Genomic DNA, 20,187 nt, shown 5'->3' on the forward strand with positions numbered 1-20,187 from the left:
CTTTGAAGTTGCGTGATGACGAGATTGGCTTATTTTTCCCATGTCCGCGGCTGACTGTAACATTGTGAACAGAAACAGATGTTGGCCTTTTTTACGCATGTGTTACATAAAATTAGTTGGGAGTATGTAATGGCAGGTAGCAAAGAATCTATTACAATGAAATCTACAGGTGCTAACCAGACCTTGAGTAGTATTTGCGCAAGAGATGTTTCTGTTTCATTGTTAGTGTACGAGTACATACTTAGTTGGAGTAAGATGATCATTACACCACGCATTTACTGGTTAATGACTCATTTTGAGAAATGTCTTTGTTTTTTCTTCATGAAGCTGTTTTTCTTATGTGTAAGGAAACCATTGTTTCGTACCACATTTTCAAGTGTTAAGGCCATTTGCTGCAAACATCTGTTAACTATTATGTGATGTCATAGTTTACAAGCTTACATTCAGTATGTTCAACATTTTAAATAGATTATACTATGAATTATACATGACAGTAGAGATTAGTTACTGATATCTCACACTTAAAGTTGGTAACTACCTCCAGTTACAAAGCAAACAAAACCTAAATATAGAACTTGATTTTGCGCAACATTCCATAATAATCTTTGAACTAGAATCTAGGCTGCATTCTTAACCATTATAAATTGATTTTTATGGTGTTTCTAAGCGCTTATCTGGCTTGGCAAAGAACAATTAACTATATTTTTGATTCACTACTAAGTAATATTACATTTGACTAGAATTTCAACAACTATCAAATAATACCTACTTATTTGAGTAGGTACCTACCAACAAACATTTTAAACACAGATTTACAAAACCACAGATGTTTAGAATACCTACCTAAATAATCTTATTAAAATGAAATAGGATCTAAAACCTAATTGGAAATTAATTGAAATTAAAAGTTTAATCAGATTCTGTTTACAGACATACCATTTGCCTATTAGTTGTATTTGTAGATCACAAGCCTACTTGATATCAAAACAACTTGATATCTGTATCAGATTAATTGACCTCTATTGCAATGACATAAAACATAACTTGGTTTGTGTGATTTATAAGTACTTCTAATGTGGAGTGAAAGCAGTTACCCATGACCATTGATTCAATGAACTCATGATAAGCCTTGGAAGTTTTGATTAAAATAAGTACATACGTATAGAAATGGATTAGTTAGTTATAATTGCTTTTATCCGAGTGTGACGCCAATCGATCTAAATCTACAGGGCTAAGCCTAAAGCCGCAAGTTCTGCTGTCATACATATTTAAAATCCCAATTAATGTACAAAAGTTTTGTTTATCTCACTTTGGCAATATCATCACTAATGTGCTCTACAGAAAATTGCTCAGGTGACAACCAAATGGTGCAGTTAAACGCTAACTGAATAATTCCCAAAACGTCCTTTTGCCGGAGATATCGTCAGGACTAGCAAATACGCTACGCCCCGTTTATTTGCTTCAGTTTTCCCGTTTTAGCTCCGCAATAATGACAACCTTGTGTACTCTTGTATGTATTACGATCAAAGATGTAGGACGGAGCTAAGTTGCGTTCCGGCCTTGAACTTCTGGGCAGAGTGTAGCGATCGTTGTAAATGACCCTTACTGATCATATTACTTACCTTATCTCCGGGGATAACGCGGTTACAGTAGATGTTTTTAATATTTACTGAATGAGGTCATTTGCTGGAATACATATTGTAAAAGCATCACGTAAATCGGCGCGCCGCACTATGGAGCGAAATTGCGATTTATGGACATAGCGATTTTTTTCACAATTTCTATTTGAAAAAAATACCTATCGATAGGTTACGTTATTCTGATGAATAAATGCTGCACAAGTTTTTCTCTAAAACCAATAGTTTGACTGGAAAAAAATATTTTCCATTTTCGTTGTATGGAATGAAACATAAAGTGGTCGATTTCGACTAAGCCTTGACAGATCTTGCTTTGAAACTACTTGAGCCTTGTTCTATGGCTTGTTGACTGTAATCCTACGCTATCAGCGCGCATCCAAAGTTGCCCGTTCACAAGTTATGAGGTTCTGAAAAATTAAAAAAAAGTAAGTAAAAGTGACTTTTTTTTGGAATATCTTTAAAGATTTAACAAAAATATAAAGATTTTATACGTTAATAATGTAAATTAACCTTAAATTACTGCTAAAAACACATTTTAATAAACTTAAAAGGAATTAAATCAGCGATTTTTTTTTTCACAATTTCTGTTTAAAAAAATACCTGTCGATAGGGTATGTTATTCTGATGAATAAATATTATGAACGTTTTTCTCTAAAACCAATAGTTTGGCTGGAAAAAAATATTTTCCATTTTCGTTGTATGGAATGAAACATAAAGTGGTCGATTTCGACTAAGCCTTGACAGATCTTGCTTTGAAACTACTTGAGCCTTGTTCTATGGCTTGTTGACTGTAATCCTACGCTATCAGCGCGCATCCAAAGTTACCCGTTCACAAGTTATGAGGTTCTGAAAAATTAAAAAAAAGTAAGTAAAAGTGACTTTTTTTTGGAATATCTTTAAAGATTTAACAAATATATAAAGATTTTATACGTTAATAATGTAAATTAACCTTAAATTACTGCTAAAAACACATTTTAATAAACTTAAAAGGAATTAAATCAGCGATTTTTTTTTCACAATTTCTGTTTAAAAAAAATACCTATCGATAGGGTATGTTATTCTGATGAATAAATATTATGAACGTTTTTCTCTAAAACCAATAGTTTGGCTGGAAAAAAATATTTTCCATTTTCGTTGTATGGAATGAAACATAAAGTGGTCGATTTCGACTAAGCCTTAACCGATTTTGCTTTGAAACTACTTGAGCCTTGTTCTATGGCTTGTTGACTATAATCCTGCACTAACAGCGCGCGCCCAAAGATGCCCGTTCAGAAGTTATGAGGTTCCAAAAAATGAAAATTAAAGTAAGTAAAAGTATCTTTTTTTGGGTATAAATCTTTAAAGATTCAACTAAAACATGAAAATTATATACTTTAGTAATGTAATTAACCTTTCTCTTGTCGTCTTATCTAAAGAAAAGTCAATTTTACTTACTTTACTTTTCATTTTTCGGAACCTCATAACTTCTGAACGGGCAACTTTGTGCGCGCGCTGTTAGTCTAGGATTATAGTCAACAAGCCATAGAACAAGGCTCAAGTAGTTTCAAAGCAAAATCTGTCAAGGCTTAGTCGAAATCGACCACTTTATGTTTCATTCCATACAACGAAAATGGAAAATATTTTTTTCCAGCCAAACTATTGGTTTTAGAGAAAAACGTTCATAATATTTATTCATCAGAATAACATACCCTATCGACAGGTATTTTTTTTTAAACAGAAATTGTGAAAAAAAATCGCTGATTTAATTCCTTTTAAGTTTATTAAAATGTGTTTTTAGCAGTAATTTAAGGTTAATTTACATTATTAACGTATAAAATCTTTATATTTTTGTTAAATCTTTAAAGATATTCCAAAAAAAAGTCACTTTTACTTACTTTTTTTTAATTTTTCAGAACCTCATAACTTGTGAACGGGCAACTTTGGATGCGCGCTGATAGCGTAGGATTACAGTCAACAAGCCATAGAACAAGGCTCAAGTAGTTTCAAAGCAAGATCTGTCAAGGCTTAGTCGAAATCGACCACTTTATGTTTCATTCCATACAACGAAAATGGAAAATATTTTTTTCCAGTCAAACTATTGGTTTTAGAGAAAAACTTGGGCAGCATTTATTCATCAGAATAACGTAACCTATCGATAGGTATTTTTTTCAAATAGAAATTGTGAAAAAAATCGCTATGTCCATAAATCGCAATTTCGCTCCATAGTGCGCCGTCATTGCATGTTTGTGATGAGAAAATTATTTGGAAGTGAAAACATAAATGTCGGTTTATGATTGTTCTCACACCATAAAACGCTGAAATTGGCTCTTACTAACTTAATAAATTCCACATTACAAGCTTTTATGTATCGTTAAAATCGTTAAGGATGCAGTTATAGTTTTATAGTGCATCCTTTTATGGTATGAAATCTACTCTTTGTTTAAGGTGCGTGCTAATAGGCACCTAGTTACCTGTTATCGATTGGTTTTATTGCACTCAAGCGCAGCTAGGTAATGTAATAAGCGTAAGTAGACGAATCTGTGATATAAAGAGACTAAAGTGTATTCCGGTAAAACAAACATCCCATAAATGGCACGGCTGGCCCGGGTCGCGATGTTTAGTTTTCAAATGTTATTTTAGGTGCTGGGTACTGAGCTGAGGTGCAGTTTACATGAACTGTGACGTCCTTAAGTTACTCGTAGCATTGGGAAGTCAAAATCTATTCGCGGCTTGGCCACTGTCAGACGTCACTTCGAGTCTGACATGCCAAGACGCGTCTCCAACGTGCGTTGCGTGCTCCGAGCGCTTGTTTTCATTTCGCGACTGCATTCAAAACGCAAGATGCGTTTGCGGCTCCGCATTAATGGTTATTTTTCTTGCAAGCTCTTCCGAACCCAATAAAGACTAAAATAGACTTGAAATTGGTGCAAACTATCAAAATTCATCCCCATCGTCGCAATCAGCTAGTTTACTTTAGACGACTTAGTTTAGGAACATAGAGCCACATTACACATAGTCCATCTTGTGTTCTCTGACAATGTCTGATGTCAACTTGTCTGAACAGAGCCGCCAGTGGCGCGCTTCAACAACCGTCGTAAGTCGGTCTTCGCGGAGACTTACGACCCGGAGGAGGATGACTCTGACGAGGGAGCCCCCGCCGTGTTCCCCAAGTCGGATGCCCAACGCGCCCGGCTGGCGGAGGCGGTGCGAGGCATCCTGCTGTTCCGTTCGCTGGACGCCCAGCAAATGCAGCAGGTAAGAACTACTGATTGCATCCTTCGTTTCAGCCAAATGACTACTACCAGCACTGGATATTGTTCAGACAAAGGCCTCCCTCAGTGATTTCCATAACAAACTGCGCTGCCCGCATCCAGGTTCTTCTCGCGATCTTCACCAGGTCGTCGGTCCACCTAGTAGGAGACCTGCCCACGCTACGTCTTCCGGTCCGTGGTCGGAACTCGAAAACTTCTGCCCCAACGGCAATCGTCTCTACGAGCTATGTGGTTACGACGTCCACTGCTGAAAGTAGGCCTTCCCCAATGATTTTTAGATCAGCCGTAAATGACTGCAGTGCTCCAAAGTCCAAGTGTCCCTAATTACTAAGGCTTCAGATTCCACCCTCTTCGTCCATCTCTGAAAGTCGTAATCAGCGAAATAGTGATGTGATTTTGTTTATATGACTCCTCTATGTAAAGCTAACTTATTACCTCTGAATCCACAATAACAAACAAAGTTTGACATTGAAAGGAAATTTTATTAGCTGTTACGTCAATAATCGTTAATAAAACAACAATAACAGCATTTAATAGCTCATAATTGGTTTCCGCAGCTGGGCAGAGACCTACTGAGTTCCGTCCTTAGATAAAAAACAGAAGCTATATTTATAGAAATATGAGTTTCCTCTTACTTTTGGGCCTTTGAATACTCGATTCATGAATGAAAATAATTTATTAGTCATTAAAATTACTTAAAAAACACCTCATTATAAATACAACTTAATAAAGATTGCTTTTACCGATCTGAAACACCTTAATGCAAACCTTGGCCACAAAGTTTGTCCAAGATACATTGGCCGCAATTTGTCCAACGTTTGCTAGCCACAGTTTCTCGTTCTATCGCGAGCAGCATTGTAACCATAATGTATGTATCCAGGTGTTGGACGCCATGTTTGAGAAACGCGCCGAGCCTGGCGAGTACGTGATCCGGCAGGGCGATGACGGCGACAACTTCTACGTCATCGAGAACGGCGTGTTTGACGTGCTCGTCACCGGCGACGACCGTGTGGAGAAGGTGAGCTCTATGTTTATTTTTGTAAGGACTATAATCCTAAATCTTGTGAAGCTACGATGTTTCTGGCCACCGGCGTTTTTTCTATGCCGGCGACGACCGTGTGGAGAAGGTGAACTCTATGTTCATTGGTGCAAGGACTCTATTCCTAAGCCTAGACGCAGGCCACCGACTTTTAGTGGACCGATAGTTGGGGCGCGCTGTTAATCAGTATGGAGATGTATGAAAGTGCACACATTAAACTGATTTGGTATCGGCCGATTCTTCAAATTAGAATCGGACCCAATTATCGGCCAACTAAAAATCAGTGGTCCGCGCCTAGGCTTAATCTTGAGCAGCTACTATGTTGCTGGCTTGCTGGTCGATGATGACCGTCTGAAGAAGGTGAGCTCTATGTTCATTGGTGCAGGGACCATGTTCCTAAATCTTGTGTAGACATGATTTACAGCTCGACCAACTATAAAACGCATACAGTGGTGTTGGTACAATTTCTATTGGGCAACTGTACCTATGGGACATAGCCATGTAGCATACTCATTACCTATACTAGTTTCTACCGGTGACTTCGCCCGCGTGATGTTAATCTGTCAAAGAAAGTCAGTATTGCCCTTTTATATGACGCCATTATCCCTTAAAAAATACTGTAGGTACGTACTTTTGTATGGACTTTTAATGTGCGCGTAATATGAACACTACATAATTTATGTTTAAATTTTCATACCACTTATCGTGGAAACCTCCATCTCCCATTTCACCAGTTATGTATAAAATGTGGTTTTTACGCATCAGGGTATTGCGGTTTATCGTTGTAACGTGAACGGCATGCATTATCGGAGCTTCATATAACGTACTTTAACGAATTGCTTTTAATGCTTTTATAAAATTATTTATTTATTCGTTGTTTGTTTTATAAGGCTAACCTTAAAATAGCATTGATTGATCGATTTTCAATGAGTACTAGGCTAGGGACAATTACAGTGTCGATGGAGTGTTGATTTTAACTTAATTCATACTTTACTATTTTCTAATTGACTGTTATTCGTGTTCATTGAAAGAAAACTTTCTTTCTTACTTATTGTCATCGTCTCGAACTCGTAGAAAGAGTTTGTATTTTATACTTAGTTTCTTCTTAGTATTTAGTTTTATAGTTAGTTCACTCTTGTAGCAGAGTTTTGTGCTGACACTGTAGGTTTGTTGGCGACACGACAAGAAGAAGAAAACTTATGCCCGTTTTCACCATCAATCCCTAATTTTTAAGTGACCCCTATGAAAACAAAATTCCTTTTATGTGTTACCACTTAAAAATTAGGGATTGAAGGGGGCATTAGTTTCTATGTTATTCTATTAATGGATAAAGTTCACAGTTTTGATTCTTGTTGATCGGTACTTCATATTCCTTACAAATTGCTCTCGAACCGAATGGCGCTCACATACTCGTAGTCTCGTAGTAACCTACGCATTGTGTGCACGGATGCATCGTTTAATGGCATTACTCTCTCTGACCCATTTCCATAGCACCGATAAACTTGCTCGAAGCGTAGGTATTGCTTGATGCACTCACGAGCATTTTAACCATGAATGAAGTTAGTGTAAATGAATTCATTTTAATTTTCACATTTGGTCATATTTTGCCTAATGGATATTATGTATGTTCCTGTGTGACGAGCGTCTTGTATGTTATTTATTATTAGGTACAGTCAGCGTCAAATATTTCGTGACATCCAAAGTGACAGCACAAGCTTATTTCAATTGTAAAAAAAGGCGTGTTGCGAACTCTTTGGCTACTTTGGGTGTCACGAACTATTGGACGCTAACTGTACTGAGTTTTATACGCAAATTGGACGAATCGCTATTAAAATCATCGCTTGATGTTGATACCGCGTCATACTTTCTAGTTTCAACTAGGCATGCCATAGATTCCTGTTGCATGTCGTGATCGGATTAAGATGAGTATAGACTAGCTAGAGCATTTCTTTGTAATGTAACGTTCTTACGAATGAATGGTACAATACAGGGGGTTACTCCGAAACACTGTTTACGTAGTTTCGGGATCTATCTGTCACTGTCGCTCATGCTGGGACCTAGCTTCGTGTGAATGGAATGGCAACATTAGAAACTTCGTAAATTTTTTTTCGGAGTAGCCTTGCAGATACAAAATGTTTTGTGTTTGGTTCGTGAAAGGGGTAACACAGGACATATCATAGAGCGACTCGTTGTTCTATGAACTAGTAAATGCTTTAGATACTCACCTTTTTACTCCGCTTTTCTTGGTCAGTTTCTTCATTGATATTCGACCTGTAACATCGTTTTAGACCTATTCTCTAGTGTTTTATTACAGAAAGTGTGGAAATCTAGCATTGACGAGATCAATAACTCGCAAGATTGTCGCCCTTTGTGAGACGTCGTAAATTATCACTCATTGTCTTTTTTGTATCGGTTTCCTTGCCGTAATAACAGCTCCAATCTGTACTTCCTGTTCGAGTTGAGACAATATCCTACTCCCTATTTACTAGAGCGAAAATACCGCGTTAGTTCCGCTTTTCGCACAAATAGTGGGCTCTTTTTCGCAATAAATGATCATTACCTTTGATTACTCAATAAAAGAAACTGAAGGCTTATATAACTGTCAAGTTATATGTTAATAGCTAATTACTAGCTATAAAGGATAATCGTTTTATCGCTCTATTTACAGTGTTATAGTATAATAATAATACGAATCCATTTCTAAATAAGTTGATCATGTCATCAGCTTACCTCAGTCCAGTAAACAGTTGAATTCGCTGGTAGCAACATCTGAAGTCTCATTTGGACAGCTAATGTGTCAACTTCTATTATCTTCCAGCCACCAATCAGTTTCCGCCTTCCTGTAGCTTTACATGTGCATACAGTCGACATCGAGTATAATTACAGATTTTACCAAAATAATCCTTATTATAACGTCATAGATGCCAAATTTTCAACTAGTCTTCAAATGTATCTCTCCTTTCCTTGCGTAACATTGTACAGTCCAGCACATCAACATTAACAATAATAACAATATTATCCCAAAATGGCTCCTATCATAACCCCATAAGATATATTTATCTAACAGCCTCTGTCCCCACACAGGTGTTACTCGTACTGCTACCGTTTCCACCTTTATTTAACATACAGTCGACCCAATCAGACTATTACAACAATAGTTCTTCCAAAATAGCGTCTATTGAAATATTGAAAACTACATAAGATTTATTTACCCACAGGTGGTGCACACGTACGAAGGCTCCGGCTCCTTCGGCGAGCTGGCGCTAATGTACAACATGCCTCGTGCGGCCTCGGTGCGAGCCCAGACGCCCGGCGCTCTTTGGGCCATGGACCGCCACACCTTCCGCCGCATCCTGCTTAAGAGCGCCTTCAAGAAGCGCAAGCTGTACGAGGAGCTCCTCGACAAAGTGCCCATGCTGAAGGCGCTGCAGGTACGCGACTCTGAACCCTCCACAGCCAACACTAGGCGCACAGTCCTCTGACCGCCGCATCTCAAGAGCGCCTTCAAGAAGCGCCTGTACGAGGAGCTGCTGGACAAAGTCCCCATGTTGAAGGCGCTGCAGGTACGCGACTCTGAACCCTCCACAGCCAACACTAGGCGCACAGTCCTCTGACCGCCGCATCTCAAGAGCGCCTTCAAGAAGCGCCTGTACGAGGAGCTGCTGGACAAAGTCCCCATGTTGAAGGCGCTGCAGGTACGCGACTCTGAACCCTCCACAGCCGACACTAGGCGCACAGTCCTCTGACCGCCGCATCTCAAGACGCGCCTGTACGAGGGGCTGCTGGACAAGGTGCCCTTGCTGAACGCGCTGCAGGTACGCGACTCTGAACCCTCCACAGCCGTCACTAGGCGCACAGTCCTCTGACCGCCGCATCTCAAGAGCGCCTTCAAGAAGCGCCTGTACGAGGAGCTGCTGGACAAAGTGCCCATGCTGTAGGCGCTGCAGGTACGCGACTCTGAACCCTCCACAGCCGACACTAGGCGCACAGTCCTCTGACCGCCGCATCTCAAGACGCGCCTGTACGAGGGGCTGCTGGACAAGGTGCCCTTGCTGAACGCGCTGCAGGTACGCGACTCTGAACCCTCCACAGCCGACACTAGGCGCACAGTCCTCTGACCGCCGCATCTCAAGAGCGCCTTCAAGAAGCGCACGAGGAGCTGCTGGACAAGGTGCCCATGCTGAAGGCGCTGCAGGTACGCGACTCTGAACCCTCCACAGCCGACACTAGGCGCACAGTCCTCTGACCGCCGCATCTCAAGAGCGCCTTCAAGAAGCGCACGAGGAGCTGCTGGACAATGTGCCCATGCTGAAGGCGCTGCAGGTACGCGACTCTGAACCCTCCACAGCCGACACTAGGCGCACAGTCTCCTGACCGCCGCATCTCAAGAGCGCCTTCAAGAAGCGCCTGTACGAGGAGCTGCTGGACAAGGTGCCCATGCTGAAGGCGCTGCAGGTACGCGACTCTGAACCCTCCACAGCCGACACTAGGCGCACAGTCCTCTGACCGCCGCATCTCAAGAGCGCCTTCAAGAAGCGCCTGTACGAGGAGCTGCTGGACAAGGTGCCATTGCTGAAGGCGCTGCAGGTACGCGACTCTGAACCCTCCACAGCCGACACTAGGCGCACAGTCCTCTGACCGCCGCATCAAGAGCGCCTTCAAGAAGCGCCTGTACGAGGAGCTGCTGGACAAGGTGCCCATGCTGAAGGCGCTGCAGGTACGCGACTCTGAACCCTCCACAGCCGACACTAGGCGCACAGTCCTCTGACCGCCGCATCTCAAGAGCGCCTTCAAGAAGCGCAAGCTGTATGAAGAGCTCCTGGACAAAGTGCCCATGCTGAAGGCGCTGCAGGTACGCGACTCTGAACCCTCCACAGCCGACACTAGGCGCACAGTCCTCTGACCGCCGCATCCTTCAAGCAAGCTCTATTAAAATGACCTGTTTCGTCTTGTCGTGCGTGACACTATAGTTTAGTTAAGGCTACAGAGTTAGCCCAAACTAAACACCTTGCAGCAGCTCGTCTACAACATGGGTATTTTACTTTGCTAGGTTTCTTTATTATTCTCTCCCTTTGAGAGGCCATAGATGACACGTTTTTTGTCCCGGCTTTTTCCATATCGAATTGCAATAGGCCAAAATTGTTCGAGTGCTTTGCACTTTCAACCATAGGACGATACACGGAGAAATGGAGTCATTCCACATAGAATGAAGTCTGGCGAATAATGGAATGCGAGAGGTTATTGCCACATATCGTTAAATAGTACTTTCACAAAATATTTGTTTGCAATTAATGTAACCGGGTAACATGGAAAGCATTGGGGGCGGCCTATGTACAGCAGTTGACGTCCTATGGCTGAGATGATGATGATGATTAATATTATTCCTACTGGTTAAATTCGGCACCTTATATATCACTACAATTTGCGACTATGACATACATATTTTACTACCCAAATATCAGATTTTGGACTCGCTCCAAAGCATCTGAATATTGCTTTTGTTTATGAATGCTTTTGGGTGTATCGTTGAACAAGGAAGGAAAATTATGGGTAACTTAATATCGAGTTTGTTGAGGTAGAGCAGAAATTGGGTAATTTGATATGCTTCAGATTAAAAAGCCATCGAATTGTCGAAATTGTTCAGTTGATAGTAGCAAAAGTAATAAATACACTACAATAATCAAAAAGATAAGATAAATAGGTAGAAATATCTGATGTTAAATCTTGTATTTCAACTTTAACAAATGTTTTTTAGTCCACTTAATTAAGTAATGTTAGATATGGATATAATGTACAGTTGTCAGCACATCAGGTTGTTGCAATATCGTTCTTAGTACAACTACCTACTTAAAAAGTACGAGTTTCGCTTGAAGTGCCGTTCTCTGTGCGTATGTAGGTGTACTAAATATTAGAGGCGATGACGTATTAACAAAACAGTTCTGGATTTAGTGTACAGCTGTCACCCATGTGCCGTAAAACTGCTGGGAATCTCTGGCGAGCTAAACAACTCCTATATCAAACGTCTGTTATATGGAACTGCTAATTATAATTCGTTATACATTTGGCATAATGACCGCAAAGCAAAAAACCACAATAAAAATAGTGTGTACTTATTAAACACATTTAGACGATCGATATGGAGCTGTGGTTGAGAACTCTACTGATATGCCATGGAATCCGATACTCTCACTTGGTGTAATACAATTTATTCACAAAAACATATTTTTTCTGTTTATATCCCTTTATAGTAAACCTTGTACAAGCCTTGCTCAGTTATAGTTTGGACTTGATAACACAGTGTATAATGTCCATTAAGATATAATGTTCTTTTAAAGATCAAAACCCGTAGACGCGAGTAACAATAAAACACTTTGTAACACACAGTACACGGCAAAATTGCCCTATCGCGTTCGTTATTTATTTGGCCAAATGTCCAAATAATTACAACGTTATTAGGAAATATTAGTAGCAAACTTGTAAGCCTACAGGAAGTGACGCCGGCCGCTAGTCTTGATAATCCACACTCCCCCAACTTTTTCATACATGACTGATTGGCCCCGATGCTCATCGTCCCGAAAATTTTACCGAACTTACAACAATCGATATGCTCGGTCGACGGCACTTAAGCTATACATTCTTGTTGCAAAATCGCACCTATTGCAACTACTTAAGATGCTACAGTATTTAGGTTGATGAGACGTGTGTACAAGCAACGCGGGGTTACTGTGGTGTGTCAAATTTAAACTTAATACTTTTTAGCCGCTTAATATTTTCTTGTAAGTTAGGCCAATTTAAAACAAATCTCATATTTCTCCTCATCTCTTAGGCTGAGTTGCACCACCTAACTTTGACCGTAACTATAACAATAACCGGAGCTTTGTATGGAGATTGACAGATTTTTGTCTTTTTTTAAAGTAACACGGTGTCACCCTGCCTAAGAAAAATTAAGTTTCTAATCTATTTCTTCATTCACTCACTTTGTGCTAGGTTCAAGGTTTATCTGCTGACCACAGTGCATAATATATGAATAAAAAAATCTTAAGTTCAGTTCACACTAAAACCGGTTTTAAAACAATAGATAATTATGTCATCTAAGGCCCACTTTTATCTGCACACACCATTAGCCATGCTCTAAGATTACAATAACCCTTTGTAAGTACTGTAGCCGATTACCGTTCTCGGTTAGTAACATTGAGATTGTACTAATAATGATAAGATTAAACGCCAACGTAGAACGTATACGCATTTTTAATACCTTACGACTTTCGTAATAGCAATACATAAATCATTTTAATTCAGATAACAATCAAACGTACAAGACGCGTGATGATAAGCTGATAAAGTCAAATAATATTAAACACGTCATTAGATAACGTCCAAAGTGTGATTCGGAAAATAACTTATCGTGATTTATTTCTGTTTACGTAAAAAAACCATTGTATTTGATCAGAATCTAATTTTATGGTAAAACACATCAAAAATATCAATTTACCAGCTGATATAGCACCTATGTCCATAATTGGATTTTCACAGACAGCTTACCCCATTTTTAAAGTCCTAGCATTTTAGTGCGAAACTTTAAAAGTGTATTACCTAATCAGTGCTGCACTGATTTTTTAAGAAGATTATTAGTAATTTGTGATATTAAAGTCACTAATATTCCCAATAAGCGGCTTAGAAAAGTCACTATCTTTATACTTCCACCTAAACTATGTATGTTGTATATTCTAAGTATATCTTGTATAGTATGTCACAGATGCCTACAATGCCAATATACAGTCTTAAAGTATACTTATGACATTGTAGGTAAATAAATATGTTACTCAATTAAGCAATTAACCTTGAATTGGTTAAAGATAGTCTGTAAAATATGTCAACGCGTTTTATATCGTATTTTTAATTAACAGTTATGTATGTTAAACTTTGGCCACTTCACGATAAATTCACGCTTGGATCACACATTTGTGTTTTAAGAATTAATATGAGATAATATTCATGTGTTCATAATAATTTTATCGTATTTATGAATAGACATGGTCCACAACAGCAAGACAAGTGAATGGTAAATATTGTAATTATCTTTTAGATTCTACGTAACTATCTCACTAAAGAGCAGAGGTGAGAATTAAATGCTATCTCATTCTAAACTAGGTATTCGTCGTCATTCGTCCCACTCAATCTGCAAAAATATAAAACTTTGTCTCTAATTTAGCCACCATTGCGTTACCGCCAATCTATTATCTAGCCACTTTTAAACGCGTCACGAACGCATGCAGTCATCGCGGCGTTTATTAATTAAAATCCATGTTACCCCACGATTTAATTAACTCGATACACATACACGCTTAATTGGATCTTTTTCCTCTTTTACTGAATTAAACGCAACATTAATGTACCAAAGCACTTACATATTGAACCAGAAATAGTGTAGTTTCCATTTATGTTTCAAACAGTATTTTTCCGAAACGATTGGTTGTAGGATGATTTAGAATTCCATTGACTGAAATAAGTTTGGCCTTTAGTTTGAGTAGGCGTATCAGCTACGATCAAGACTGCAGGCAATATCCATTTTTTCATTTACTTATTAATAAGTTATTACTGTGGCGTGTAGTTTGAACCTATCGCCCGTATTCACAAACATTACTACTTATGACAAAGCGTGGGGATTATGGCAAAACCCTCTACCATAGCTGGGCACCGTTAATCAAATAGTTAACTTCGTTAATCGTTAAACCGTTAATAAAAAAATTAACTTCGTTAAACGTTAAAACGTTACATTCAGCAAGATTTAACGCAAGTTAACGTTAATCGTTAATCCGTTAACACATGCAAGGTACAAATAATTTCGAAAGCAAATCAGCTTTTATGGTATACCGGAAGCCTAACTTTTACGGTGGCTTTTTCTATACAGGGTGTTAGGTATATGGGTATATGAGCCGACACTAGCCCATGTTAACATGGTCATATAAATGGTATGGTGAAGTCAGAAATTTGATATCATCATTTTAATTTTTTTAATTTTCATACAAAATTATTTTTTATAAAATCCGATTCGTATGAAAAATAAAATAATTAAAATGAAGATATCAATTTTCTGACTTCACCAAACCATTTATATGACCATGTTAACATGGGCTAGTGTCGGCTCATATACCCATTTACCTAACACCCTGTATATTCAATAGACTGTAATTCTACTTACTTTATACCATAAAATCTGATTTTTATGTATAACTAGCTGACCCGGCGAACTTTGTTCCGCCTTAATGGCAATAAATAAGCGGACTTTTTTTTTTAATTTCGAACGGGATAAAAAGTATCTTATGTCCTTCTCCTGGCTCTAAAATACCTCCCTGACAATTTTCAGCTAAATCGGTTCAGCCGTTCTTGAGTTATAAGTGGAGTAACTAACACGACTTTCTTTTATATACAGTGTGTCCGGGCTTGTAGTGATCAAACTTTAAGGGCGTAATCTATGGACAATTTTATCGATGAAAATACTTCAAATTTGGGGCTTGACCCATTTCTCGCAAAATTACGAGGATTTAAGTTTTTAATTTTTAGTTTTCACCTCTTCCTTCAAAAACAAGTGAAAGCGTTGGTAGCTGAACACTAATAAGCAAAAATTTTATATCATGCGATAGCCAATAAAATTATCTATTAGCAGAAGTAGAAAACAGATACAAGTTTCATACATTTTAAGGGAGTAAGAATGGATTTAATTAGAAAAAAACATGACTTTTTTCACTTCTTTTTCAGTTATTTTCCAACACAATAAAAACCAGGTCGTTAAGGTATGTTTTATTTGCATTGTATTATTAGTATTTGAGCTATTCTACAAAACGAATGTAAATTTATTAGTCTACGTCTATTAGTTTCGACGTAATTGTTGAACAAAGATACCCCTTCCCAGCGGTTTCCATAGTAATCGGAATAGGTTGTGTGATTCTTTCAGGCAGTGCATTTTCGCATGTCGCGTGCGCTATGGAAACCGCTGGGAAGGGGTATCTTTGTTCAACAATTACGTCGAAACTAATAGACATAGACTAATAAATTTACATTCGTTTTGTAGAATAGCTCAAATACTAATAATACAATGCAAATAAAACATACCTTAACGACCTGGTTTTTCTTGTGTTGGAAAATAACTGAAAAAGAAGTGAAAAAAGTCATGTTTTTTTCTAATTAAATCCATTCTTACTCCCTTAAAATGTATGAAACTTGTATCTGTTTTCTACTTCTGCTAATAGATAATTTTATTGGCTATCGCATGATATAAAATTTTTGCTTATTAGTGTTAAGCTACCCACGCTTTCACTTGTTTTTGAAGGAAGAGGTGAAAACTAAAAATTAAAAACTTAAATCCTCGTAATTTTGCGAGAAATGGGTCAAGCCCCAAATTTGAAGTATTTTCATCGATAAAATTGTCCATAGATTACGCCCTTAAAGTTTGATCACTACAAGCCCGGACACACTGTATAATAAGATATTTGGGCAATGATTAGAAATTGTTTCGACATCAGCCACACAGTTTTGACAGTTCCAACTCCTTGCCAGACATTTTTTTTAGGATAGCTGCCAAAGCAACGATGACCCAAACCACACCCAAACTTCATAATCCACCAACATTCTAACCTATATTGGGGGCATACGCTGACAAACTTTCAGCTTTTATAAAATGACGTAGGTCTGGCGTTCACCAGCTCTTAGTCTATAGTATCTCAATCTCAGAGCCTTGGTTCAATTACAATACAATTTAGGACCGAAGTGCTCGAAAAAACAAATCCAACAAACCTAAAACTCGATAAGTTTCCGCGGTTTCGTTTAGGAATTCCTATGGCCACCTCCTGAGTCCATCATCAGGACCCTGGACATCATCTAGAACTAAAGTGCTCGAAAAGACACATCCAACGAACCCAAATTCGATGCGATGCCGCCATTTCATTTAGGAGTTCCTATGGTATGGCCACCTCCTGACTCCATCATCAGACCAGCTTAATGGTACGATAACATTGCATTTTCATCGTACTTACATAAGTATACCAAAAGACACGGAAATTGGCGTCTTTGTTTTTTCGAGCGGCCATCGACCAAACCTTGTTTTTTGATGACAAAATAGTGTAATAAACCAAACTTACTATGACATGTATACCTCTAAACTCAGTCTGAACTGAGTTACAAGCATTAGAAGTTTGATGATTTTACATACTAGATTTGCTTTTTACGCGCAAGTTTTGTAAGATATTGTAACAAAATAGTGACATTGTAACATGTGTAAACAAACAATACCATCCATTAAAGGCTCCAGACATCAGTATGGAGTAGAATCAGCGCAATAAAAAAATAGCTCAATATTATCAAAATTGTTGAGGTATGTATATTAATCACGCCGACAAAACGGTAAAACAAAATATTGAAAAACAAATTTTTTTTAGGGTTCCCCTACATGTGAAGTGGGTATGTTTTTTTTTTCATTTACTACCCCATTGTGTGGGGTATCGTTGGATAGGTCTTTTAAAATGATTTAGGTGTTTCTAAGACTATTTTTCGTTTTAGGGATCGGTTTGCAAAATATTTAAGTTTAAAGTGTCAATTTTTGTTCAAGTAGGGCGTCCCCCCCCCCTCTTAAAACTAAACTGTTGGCTTTAAAAATCTAGAAAAATTAACGATACTTTTCATGAACTTTCAAGGAAAACTGTAGCGGTTAAGATACATCAGTTAGATTAAGAGTAATAGCAGTAATAGTCATTTAACTAATGTATTATAAAATTACTTAGAAGAAAATATTAAAAGTGACTTTAGATGAAGTAAAGCTTGCTTCTGAAATATATTGTGGTAACGAAGGACAACTACGGAACCCTACACTGCGCGTGGCACGACACGCACTTGGCTAATTTTTATTCTAGTGTTTTTCAGCTTGCCTGCTGTATCTTTTTGGTAAATAGTAGGTACCTACTGGATTAACGATTAACGGACTTAGGATAATTTAACGGAAGTTAACGAGTCCGTTAATTTTTTTTAAAGTTAACTTAAAAGTTAATCCGTTAATAGAAATGTTAACTTCGTTAATTAACGATTAACGGATTAACGAGTTAATGCCCAGCTATGCCCTCTACTATAGTGGAGGAGGCTCATAGTCCAGCAGTGGACTGTAAAGGGCTGTTGATGATGATGATGATGACTACTTATGAGGTCTCACAGTGCGCGTGGACGCACAGGGTGACACACGAACCAATCACAGAGCTCTATTCAACTGTGCGTTCGATTTGCTGCTTCACTTAAGCAAGCATCGTTTGTGAATACGGGCATTAGTAGCTTTTAGGGTCGCTACGAGCAATTTTTTGAGAATTTCACGAGGTTTCTCTGCGTAACACAATGACATTTTATGCGGAAATTGACACGGAATAATAAATTCGACCTTCAGGGAGATAGCCGGCAAATTATCGGTTATCTTTTATCATAGTAACTACGTCACACTGACGAGTTGGTAACGCGACTCACTGAGATGATGACGCCTCGCGAATCTGAAAATAGCCTATCATTAGGCGAGTATCTTCCTCGACACGTCATGAACGATTACCTAAAAACGGAGCTGGTAGATAAAGAATATGCAAGAATAAAATGTTTTGGTTATTTTAACAATATTCGCTATTGTATCTATGATTAACTTTTACTATGAATGAATGTGTCTGGTCTCGGGGCTCCGTTTGTCCTGGCATAGAATTCTTTCCGAGTACGAATAAATATTATTTTTGCTTTAGAATAACAGGAGCAACTTTGAGCGTAATTCAGGAATTGAAAGCCTTGATATTTTCACAGCTGTATCTGTATTTCCTGGTTTTCCGCACAACGAAAGAAAATTCTCATCCTGGCATATGATTGTCGTACGCTTATTCAAAAGACAATCCCTTTCACTCACTTTATTTGCGTTCCGTTTCCATTTGCAATGCTACAGATAATGTTATCTTTAACTGACTAAAAATGCTCCAAATGAAGATTATTTTATAAAATATTCTGGTATTTTCATTTGTTACCAAAATCAATTAATGTTTTGATTGGATGTTGAGTTATTAGTCGTATTTAGGTAGTTAAATTGATTTTTGCAAACTTAAAATGCCAATGACACGAGACAATATTTACAAATGATAATAATGGCCGCCCGCGACCTCGTGGACCCCGATTTACCCCCTTAGAAGTTGAATTTTACAAAATCCCGTCTTAGTGAGCACCTACGTTCTAAAAGGTACCCCCATGCAAAATTTAATTTGAGACTTCTAGCACTTGTAGTTTCTGAGATTTTGTGATGAGTGAGTCAGTCAATCAGTGATCCATCGCTTTTATAGATATAGATTCATTTTAAAAATTAAAATTCAACATTCATTGTGCTTGTTACAGCCTTACGAACGCGCCAACTTGGCCGACGCCCTGGTGCCTCGCACGCTGATCGACGGCGAGCTGATCATCCGGCAGGGCGACACCGCTGACGGCATGTACTTCGTGGAGGACGGCTCCGTCAGCATCCGCATCACGCGCGACGACGGCAACGAGCACGAGATCAAGCGGCTCGGTAACTACTGTCTCGCTCTTACTCACGCTAGCTGACGGCGAGCTGATCATCCGGCAGGGCGACACCGCCGACGGCATGTACTTCGTGGAGGACGGCTCCGTCAGCATCCGCATCACGCGCGACGACGGCAACGAGCACGAGATCAAGCGGCTCGGTAACTACTGTCTCGCTCTCACTCGCACGCTAGCTGACGGCGAGCTGATCATCTGGCAGGGCGACAATGCCGAACGCAACGAGAATGAGATCAAGCGGCTCGGTAACTACTGCCTCGCTCTCACTCGCACGCTAGCTGACGGCGAACTGACCAACTGACCACCCGGCAGGAAGACAGCGCCGACGGTAACGAGCATGAGATCAAGCGGTTTGGTAACTACTGTCTCGCTCTCACTCGCACGCTAGCTGACGGCGAGCTGATCATCCGGCAGGGCGACAATGTCGACCGCAACGAGAATTAAATCAAGGGGCTCTATACTGTCTCGGTCCCACAACAGCGAACGTGCCTCACCTGATTCGCTCTCACATAATTATACTTTTTAATCCACAACGAGGAAGCGCATGGCCTGCACTCTCACCTGATGGAATATCTGGTCAAACTCATGGGCTGGGATGCAACTCGTGTTGAAACTTTCCGCTTACACCGCGGCCTCAGGTCACTATTCTGACAATTTTTAGTGACAAGCATCTTCACATCAT

At 39.2% G+C, this 20,187-nt stretch overlaps 1 protein-coding gene across 1 annotated transcript in view; it reads left to right on the plus strand.

The window, feature by feature from the left end:
- The window catches only part of LOC135080030 (cAMP-dependent protein kinase type II regulatory subunit), a 31,715-nt gene that overhangs the window by 1,627 nt on the left and 9,901 nt on the right, over positions 1-20,187 (plus strand). Inside the window, exons 2-5 of the mRNA XM_063974701.1 lie at positions 4,681-4,871; positions 5,769-5,906; positions 9,146-9,358; positions 19,323-19,494. Coding sequence (XP_063830771.1) covers positions 4,681-4,871; positions 5,769-5,906; positions 9,146-9,358; positions 19,323-19,494 — 714 coding nt within the window. The remainder of the gene's footprint in view (positions 1-4,680; positions 4,872-5,768; positions 5,907-9,145; positions 9,359-19,322; positions 19,495-20,187) is intronic.

This window comes from Ostrinia nubilalis, chromosome 17, assembly GCF_963855985.1.
Source record: "Ostrinia nubilalis chromosome 17, ilOstNubi1.1, whole genome shotgun sequence".
NCBI classification, from domain to species: domain Eukaryota; kingdom Metazoa; phylum Arthropoda; class Insecta; order Lepidoptera; family Crambidae; genus Ostrinia; species Ostrinia nubilalis.